The 9,847-nt window shown below is 38.7% G+C and overlaps 1 protein-coding gene across 1 annotated transcript in view; it reads left to right on the top strand.

Moving 5' to 3' along the window:
* The window catches only part of SCN5A (sodium channel, voltage-gated, type V, alpha subunit), a 180,075-nt gene that overhangs the window by 15,285 nt on the left and 154,943 nt on the right, over window positions 1-9,847 (top strand). The window contains exon 5 of the mRNA XM_009322497.1: window positions 1,713-1,804. Coding sequence (XP_009320772.1) covers window positions 1,713-1,804 — 92 coding nt within the window. The remainder of the gene's footprint in view (window positions 1-1,712; window positions 1,805-9,847) is intronic.

Genomic DNA, 9,847 nt, shown 5'->3' with positions numbered 1-9,847 from the left:
CAAGCAAGTACTTTCCAGAACAGGCAAGGGAGAGGCAGCTCTACCTCTGCATTGGAAAGTGCCCTGCCAAAAGCTTAAAGACAATAAACAATTCCCTGGCTAACAGGAAAATTTGTGATGGGAATTCCAGTTGCTTCTTACTCCCTGATACAGAGGAACTGGTCTGCTGCAATTTCATCCAAGAAATGGCCGAAATAAATCTTAACTGACTAGCATATGAACAAGCGTATGAAGCAAATACTACTGCTGCTTGTTCACATATTAATAATGTGTTTTTACAAATCTCTGGTCAGCAAAACCATATGCCCATGCTATTGCTTCTCCCCAAATTATTTTTTTCCACCCTCGTATGCTGCAGAAGAGTTTGGGAGAGAAGCACTGGGTAAACCCGTGCAGGAATTACCAAACAGGTAAATCTTTGCCCAGACTCCCCTATGAGATTATGAAGAGGAGAAGCGATATTGTTCTTCCAGGTTATAATCTGGATTAGTAGATATGGAGAGGATGCTTTGTCCTCCCCAGAGGCCTTTGCATAAAGCCCACTTAAGCAGGCTTTGTAAAATAACCAGGTGAGTTTTTTCCTTAACATGTAAAAACAAATGACTCAAAGAAGTAGAATATGTAAATGAAATTTACTGGAAGTTTAATAGTGAAATTAAAGGGTCCAAGAGCTGTTTTGTCCAGAAGATACAGTGGTGACTATGCTTTTACTGTATACTGACTTGGAGGAAATAATTTTGTACAACACTGATAAAACCAAACTCATTCCATAACTGACCCTCCTGGGAGCATTTTGCTCAGATGTGGCATGGGTCTCCATGATGACCAAAATAGGCACAGCAGTGAAGAGCTGGGATTGGTATTTTAATTATAAATAGTTTTTAGTAGGATTTCAATTATATCCATTCAAAATCCATCTTTCTGCAGCCAAAGTTCATGGATTTGATGTACAAAACCAAATAAAATTTTAAGCATCTCTTGAAACCAACATCTGCTTTACCACAGAGTACAACATCTTAGAATAAATAACCCAGTAGAAATATTTGCACTGATATTTTCCCATGTTGTCCTATATGTAGTTTGCAGAAGCTATTATGCAAAAATTACTTGGGTATTTGAAGCTTTTATTTTTTTTTTTAAGAGCAGCAAAATAACTCTTAATGTTTCCTATAACGTAAAGATTTTTTTGTTAAACTACATGATGGTAAAATCTTTAAAGTATTTATTGCTGAACAGCACGATAACAAAGTTCACCCAGTAGTTTTAAAGAATTGATGCCTATTAGATAAGTTTAATAGTTCAAGAAACATTTGAAATAATGTGTACTATGAAAAACCCAGGACAAATGGCATCAAAGAACAGCCTGAAAAGCGGATGCTCCTCTCATTCGGCTGCATTCGCTCCCGCTATGTATGAATGCATACTTCATTCAGACAAGTCTCATGCTCTATTGTATAATTCCAAATAACTGTGACTTAATTCTACAGGTATGTAGGAGAATTTGTGAATGTAGGCAGTGTTTCACCTCTTCGGACTTTCAGGGTATTGAGAGCTTTAAAAACTATTTCAGTAATCCCAGGTAAGAAACCCTGATCCTTACGTTTTGGCTCTCAGCTACAAGTGATTCTTTCTCTGTCTCTCTTTGTCCCTTTGACTGTTGTTTTTTTGCTGGTGTTTTGTCATTGTCTGTGTGTGACTTTCCCTTGTTACAGATACATAACTGAATTTGTGGACCTGGGCAATGTCTCAGCCTTACGAACGTTCAGAGTACTGCGGGCGCTGAAAACAATCTCAGTCATTTCAGGTGAAAATCAGGTTAAACACTTCGGCTGCAGTTAAAGCCTACATGCCATTTCCAGTAGTAAACACAGTAATTACAAATGACTTAACCATAGATACCGACCAGGAAATGGAGGAATGTAGGGAATGTGACCTGTCAATAGAACACATTTTTCATATGTTTTCCAATACAATTTTTCTTGGTCAGAAGGAATTAGAGTGCTTCCAAAATTACAGACCTCATTAAAACGAGTGCTGCTGTAAGAACGGCGGTATGCAGTGGCTCGTGAATCACATACGTAGAGTATTCATTCATGAACCATATGAAAATGGCAATGAAACTCTTTTAAAGTCTTTGGATATTGATTTTTAAAAATGGAAGGTTAATGACCTCAAAATGCGTATTCGTGTTTAAGAGCGCACCGATAGAGGAATCTAAATCTGCGCTATGAGCCGAGGTTTCAAGACTGCAGGCATAGATAGCCTAATTTGTCATGGTGTTTATCCATTTGCATGTGATAGAAACACTGTTTAAATTTCAGATCCTGAAGAGATCAGAAAATGTTTCATCATTGATTTTGGTAGATTCAGCATTCCACCAACACACTTTTTCTCACATTTTAAAGGATATGATTTCCCCCCCCCCAAAAAAAAAATTGTGTTTTACTACAGATCTGGTAGTGAAAGAAGCTCTTTTTTCATAGCTTTTTATCCAATCATTACTATTTCTTAAAATAATAAATAATATTTATTTTTAAGTAATTTATGCAGGGACAAGTCCACTCTCAGTGGACTAACCATATGACAATACTTTCTTGCCAAGCATAATCTATGGACAGGTCTCATTCAGCCTCAGTGTTTAACAACTCCAACCTGCATGACAAGGTAGAGAAGATAGCAAAAACCGTGCATGGTAGATCCTATCGGTGATAATCCTGAACAGATGTTGGCAATTGCATGTCAAAAATAGTCAAAACATCGAGAGAACTGCTCAGATTCTCACGCACAGCTCTTTAAGGTTAGAAAGGCTCTTCCATCCATCATATTAGGCACGTCTACACTATAATATAAATCTAAACAAATTCTGTGGTGTAAACTTTTAGGGACAGCACTCACACAGAGTATAAGCTAGAAATGGGAAATCTGGAATTGAGGTGTTAAGAAAACATATATATGGGTCTAGGGCTTACTTCCTCATTTCGACATTAAAGTAATGAAAATCAGTGAAATTATCGAAAGAGCAAGGTACTTTTCATTGAACGTGTATGTCAAAATATAGCTTTTATAGAATACTTTAAGACGGTTAGGTCTGGTATTCCTTCAAATCCGTTCCTGTCTTAATTTTTGTCTTTAAGTTTAAAAAGAATAATCAATTAGCAGAGAGGTTTTGTTACGTTTTCTCTAATCAGATTTACACTGAGAAAGGATTTTTTTTTTCTTGGGAAACAGAAAGTTGAGCACAGTTTTACAGATCATATGGGGTAGTAGTGGCTAATCAGAAAGAAAACTGGAGTTTCCTAGCTTCCTTTGCCAGCGAGTTGAAGACTAACTTGGAGGGACAGCCATCTCCAGGGGACACCTTTCGCTTTCCATCTTGTCTCAAGCTTGAGCCTCTTCAGAGCAGAGCCTGTCAATTTTGCTTAGTTATATATATAGCAATTTTCTGCTGTTCTTTCTCAGAGTTGGAGCAGAAGCTTATCTTACATCAAATGATAAATTTTGGCTGGTTTTTTAGGGGAAAAAAGGAGTATTGAGATTCAGAAAAACTTTATTTAAAAATACACCAAAGCCCTTCAGTGATATTAAAACCAGACTTGTTCCATTTCTTGGTTAATAGGAAAAAAAAAAAAAAAAAGATGAGGAGTATTATTTATTAGAGTAATACATAATAACTCACATTCTCTTTTTTTCTTTCTGAGTGACTGTTTGATTAGTTTTTTGATAACTGCATTTTTAGGTACAAGTAACTAAATAATTTTCTGACATAACTGCATGGAGATATGCTAATAGAATATCTGGCCTTAGATTTTATTGGCAAGAATACCTGTGCCCTGAGTATGTTTAAATTACAGATGTGGAGAGCTACAAATTGCCAAGGAACACCTAGCTGCCTGTAAAACACAGCTAAGTTGTTTGGGTTTTTTTTTAATGTTAGCAGATAATTTCAGAGGAGTCGGTTCATTTTTCAGTTGGACATGTATATGTTAAAAGAAATATTGGGCATGATGCTGTGGTTTATTTGGAGATAAGTCTGAGTTTTTAATGATAACATAGGCTTATGCTGAGGTGAAATATTTTTCCACAATAGGCTTAAAAATGAAAAGATGATGACCACTAATATCTTCCATGAGATTTTTGGGGTCAACTGCTAGAGAGACGAGAAGAAAGTTGTTATTTTTGCTTCCTCTTTTAACATCTTACGTGAAGAACGCTGAGATGTATTCTCCTTTGCAAATATCTAAGCTTTTCATCAATAAAATTGATCACAGTTTTCCATCAGGTAGTTATGTTTGCACAAACATGCTTGGACTCAGCGTGCTCAGTGAAATTGTTTACCGAAAGTAACGGGCCAAGTCCTCCATGGTGTAAGGCTTCTGTCCAGCAAAGCACTTAAAGGCTGGTTTTCAAAGGCATTCTGCCTCACTTGAAATCAATGAGTTTCACTATAGACTCCAGAGGGAGTCAGTAAAGCTAACAATTAGTGCTTTTAAAAATCTCACCTACCTTTAATGCCTCGCTCTAAGTGTGCAAGCAGGCACAGGGACGTTTAGGGGACACAGACTCACAGGACTCAAAAAATCTCCCAAACTCTCAGAGTCCATTCCCCTGGCCTAAGGCTGTATTTAGGATAGCTCAGACCTGGCCTGATATTTATTGCCTGACTTGTTCTAACAATCCTTCAAAGGTGGAGGTCTCATGATCCTCCTGAGAAGTCTGTTTGTTCCAGCACCTCATTACTTTTGCCATTAGAAGATTTGCCCTGGGAGGACAGGTTCAGATCCAGATTCAGCAACCCAAATATTAGCATCTACCAGCCAGCCGCGTGCTTCCCACTCACCGGAGACCTGGGGCTCAGTTTGGTTGCCAACATGCCAGGATCTCCTGCTCCCCAGGGCCATGGATCACCTGCAGGTCCTGTCTCTGAATCCAGACCCTACTTTTGCCATTAGAAGATTTGCCCTGGGAGGACAGGTTCAGATCCAGATTCAGCAACCCAAATATTAGCATCTACCAGCCAGCCGCGTGCTTCCCACTCACCGGAGACCTGGGGCTCAGTTTGGTTGCCAACATGCCAGGATCTCCTGCTCCCCAGGGCCATGGATCACCTGCAGGTCCTGTCTCTGAATCCAGACCCCACCCAGCCTCTCTCTTGGTGCATTATCAGCTCGTTATTTTTTACTTACAGCCACTGTGTAGGACATCAGGTCAGTGCCTTACCCTCTGTGGCAGCCACTAACATGCCGGAGGACCTTCATGGATCCCCTCAATTTTCCCTTTTCTGCACTAAACACACCCATTTCTTTCTGTTTTCCAGTTGCCCATGATATGGAAAGTAAACAAGGTTTGTACAGTAGCTGGGTATCTGTTTATCCAGACTTATTAAAAGAAAAAGGTTTTTAATTTCTTCATATATCCCTTATGTTCAGGTGCTTAGAAACAGATAAAATTTTCTCTATGGGAGCATAAAACCTTTAACTCTCAGTGATTTTATTTATTAATTAGCATCTTGCACGTTGCCATGGCAACCGGCTTCATTCGTTTTCAATCTAGATAGGAACCATGGTCAGCAGCAGAACAACCCGCTGAAGACATTCATTTGTCTCCCATTACCAGCGTATCCAAGTCCCAGTGTGCTCGATAGGAACCCTTCCCATGACAATAGAGGGTCTCAAATCATAGTTTATCTGCATGGAAATCACCAATGGTTTTTGATAACTACTAATTGAGGTAATGTACAGCCCTGAGGTACACCCTTCTATGTCTCCTCATCAAAAGCCTGCAAAATGCAGGCCATCATCATCATCATCACCAGGATTTTGTAAAGTGCCTGTATCCAGAGAAGCTCCACGACTCTTTCTGGCACAGGCGTGAACATCACGGACATCTCACACAAAATGACAGGATACCAGCGAAAGGTGACCTCATAGAAAAATGGGCCAAGGCACTTTGGGGCCTGATCCAGCTCCCATTTAAGTTAGTGTGAGTCTAAAGGCTATAAATAGTGCTGCGAATGTTATCCAGTACTTTACTGATAGCCAGAACAGAGCTCGGAGCACAAGAATTAAGGCTGCGTGGAGGAGACTGAGCCCCGTTCGCTGCTTCAATCCCACTGAAGTCCTCCTGCAGAGAGATAAATGTCATCATTCTGGTGGGTAGGTCACTTAACTCAAGAAGTAACTATCCCAGAGGTGAGAAATATGCGACATACTTGCGTTTTCCTTGGAGACTGGCCTGATAGTCACATTTCCATGCAAAGATGGTCTACAGAAATGCTGACAACCATTCAAGTTTGCCAACGTGCTGTTAAACTCTTTGCTGCCCCACGTGTCAGTGGCTAACAGCAAAATATATTCATCAAGAGTGAACTCTTCTCCCCCTACATGCACATGACTCATGCACACATTTACACGACACATGCGTATCCTCAGGAGAAGGAGTAGGCTAGGTGAGGACAATCATGGTGCAAGTCACACTCTCTTTTTTGGTTTTGCTTTTTCTCCCCACTCATTTTCAGACTGTGCATGAAAGCATCTGATGTTCTGTAGGTGATTGCCAACATCTGGTATGGATGTCATACTGAATTATGCTAATACTTTCTCACATCTCATAGGAGGAATGGATGGTGTTGTGGGATCTTGCCATTTCTCATTGTTTGGTGTTGCTTGCATTTTCTATGGTTTCTGATTTGCATTTGAAAACTGATTATTTGAGTAACCTCTGAATGTGTTAATTTTTACCTGCATTAACAGGGATGTTTGGGCCAAATCCTTCTTGATTTCTGCAGATGTCAGGCTGCCTATACAGCCCTCATTCCACTGATTTTGGATCTCGTGGTGTTGTTCATGTCACGCAAGCAGGATTTGGCCCAGAAGTGTGGAAAGAATTCAGTGATTCAGGAAAAGCCTGTATCGATTACTCCATAGGGAGTAATCTGCAGACCTATTGTCATTAACTGGTGTAGCTTTGGATCAGATCCTCAGTTTTTGCTGCATGCTGCCTGGTTTGATGTTTGACTTGCAAGAATTAAGTAAATGCCTTTAATGCCCCATAAATAGTATCTTCTATTAAGCTATATTGCAGTGCTTTCATTGGCACTATTTCAAAGGAGGATTATTTATCTAGAAGATTTAACAGTGCTCTAAATTTGAATACATCCAGCATTGCTTTTACAAAACATGGGATTGATTCAGAGAAATGCAGAGCACCTGCAAGGGCTTCTGGGTGTCCTTATTTCCCCTCAGCCCTTCCATTTATGAGGCACAGAAAGTTTAAATGAATGGTGATTTAAACACTTTGCTTAACAGTGAGTTGTGCCAAGCAACTTGATGGACGCCACTTAATTTTCTGGGCAATTTTTGTTTTTAAAGGGTGAGAAAAAACCAGTTAGATTGTAAGTATACCACTCCCCAAATGGTTTTCCTGGAAAGTTTTAACAAAGGTCCAGGAGGCAGAGTACAAGTTATTTTTAAATGGTCTTTAATTACAGCAATTGTATTACTAAAGAATTCTTTTCTTAAACTGTTCAGAAGCCTGTATGCTATTAAAACAAAAACAGAAAAAGAAAGTAAAACAGAAAGCCCTCTCATAAAGAAATTATTTGATACCTGCAAGGAATGAACTTGTAAAACTAATAGTATAGGATTACTATTCTATTTAAAACCCCAGTAAGTAAACTGAGAAAAACATGTTTCATGAAATGACCTTGAAATTAACAATACTGGGGCCTGATTTTGAAAACAGATAGTCTTTATTGGTGATTAGGGTTTTGTAGGTCTTGTTTCCTAATATTATCCCTATTCACATTAGAACTCCCATTGTCCTTGCCCATGTGAGTAAGATTAATTAGTGTACTTAGATGATACAAATGCAGCCTCCAAGCTTGCATTTGTATAACAAACAAATAAATGTGCAGCAGGGATTCCACAGAGGGTACTGAATTAAAAGAATTTGTGGTTTGGCTTTTTTCCCTTTTTTAAGACTCAGTTTGCATTTGGAGTTCCCAAGTTTCACCAGCTTCGGTGAAGAAACATCTGTGCATTCAAAGGACAGCCAATAATGAGAATCATCAAAAACATTTCAGAATATTAGATAAAATAAACAGCTATTCTAGTGCATTTACAAATCACGTTTCTTTTCCCCCACCTCACTACTTGTTTAAGACCTGGCTGTCTTAAAGGTCTTATACTCTTAACACTGCATAAGGGTGAGACCCCAGGAAGTCCTTCAGAACTGGGCTACAGCTAAAACTGGTTTCACTTCAGGTATGAAGCTCACCCAAGACTAGATTATCAGAAGAGCTATGCTTTTTATTTAGGTATCAAAATGGGTAGCCAAATCTACAGACGGATTCAAAAGTTGAAAGCTGGCCTTATTCTAGGTACCTGAATAGAACTGACCTCATTTGTAAAATCTCTTTCTGGTGAGGAGTGCAGATAGCACGAGTATCCAGCCTTTGCCTAACGTTTGTACTGCAATATTTTTTGCTTTATTTTTGAGTAGAGCAGGAACCTGTCTAACCTGTCACTCTTTACCATGCCACAAATTAGTTTTAAAGAGGCAAACAAAGAATTTAGTGGAGAAAGGGGGTTACCCACACCTGATGGGTCAGTCCTTTTTGGTTAAATGGCCTTTTTGTAGATGTTAACATAATTCACAGGTAAACTTAATGGCAATACCCTATGCAGGAGCGGAATATTTTAGGCTGCTGGATGGAGGGACTGCTAGACCTGTTGGCCATTCTAGCAGCTCATCATCCTTTGAGAAACTATGATTTCCCCTTACTTTAACCGCAGGATTTTAAGCAAGAATAAATACCCATTTTGCCTTCCTATGAGTCCTCAAATACATTTTCATATTATTTTAAATTATACAGCACTAGCTCAACCTTTGTGGCTGCCAAACTCTTGGGGTGGAATTCCAGGGAACTGAGATTTAATGTGTATGATCATATTCAGTGAGCAAATCAATGTGCTTCTGAGTATTGCCCAGGAGAATTCCTCCTGTTTCCTCTTTGCATTTTCTTTTTTCCATTTAACTCAATTTCTCTTACTGCTGCCATACTGGTGACACTGATTATCAGAAACACTGATTACTACTTATCGAGTATTAATTAACTATAAATAGGAAAGAAACAACAAAATTGCTGCCATTGTGCAGCTGATATTAATGCCCAACTACAGCACGCAAGTTAGGAAGAAGGGTCTTTTTTTGAAAAGAGTGGGTTTTGTCGTATTCATGTAATACATAAGCTCAAATAGTGCTGATCTCCAGGAACACCTCAAAAGCAAGCAATATCTTTTGAGAAAACAGTATAATTATTTATATCTGTATATTTATAGAATAATAAACTGAAGCTAGTGTTACAGGGTGAAATAACACAGGAGAAGCTAATTTGTGTGACCCAAGCCTTTGGTTTTTGTAATAAGATGAATATCTACATTGGCAGCATGTTATAAAATGATTAACTTCACCCAGGTATTGTTGGAGCCTCAGGTTGTTTTACTTAAATAGTTTCCACTGGGTTTATTTGATTGCCCATATTATTTGGCTTATTTCTAATCCTAAATTCTTGTTGTCTTAAGCGAATGAATTGAAGGCAGAGGAATTATTCATATGAGGACAGCGAGCTTGATTTGGCAGTAAAATATGTAAAATAATCAGGGAATAAATAACATTTCCGTACCTCTTCATCTGTTTATGTGAGGGATAAAGTTATCAGAATTACCTGAGTGATTTAAAATAAATTCACATTCTCAAAATTCAATGGGATTTAGGCTTTACAGCCTTCACTGCAGCTTCATGAAAATATAAAAGACATTCTGTATTTTCTTCATCCATGAATATTTTT

The sequence above is a fragment of the Pygoscelis adeliae genome, unplaced genomic scaffold (genome assembly GCF_000699105.1).
Source record: "Pygoscelis adeliae isolate BGI_AS28 unplaced genomic scaffold, ASM69910v1 Scaffold123, whole genome shotgun sequence".
In the NCBI taxonomy this organism is placed as follows: domain Eukaryota; kingdom Metazoa; phylum Chordata; class Aves; order Sphenisciformes; family Spheniscidae; genus Pygoscelis; species Pygoscelis adeliae.
This window is presented reverse-complemented; position numbering and strand designations above follow the sequence as displayed.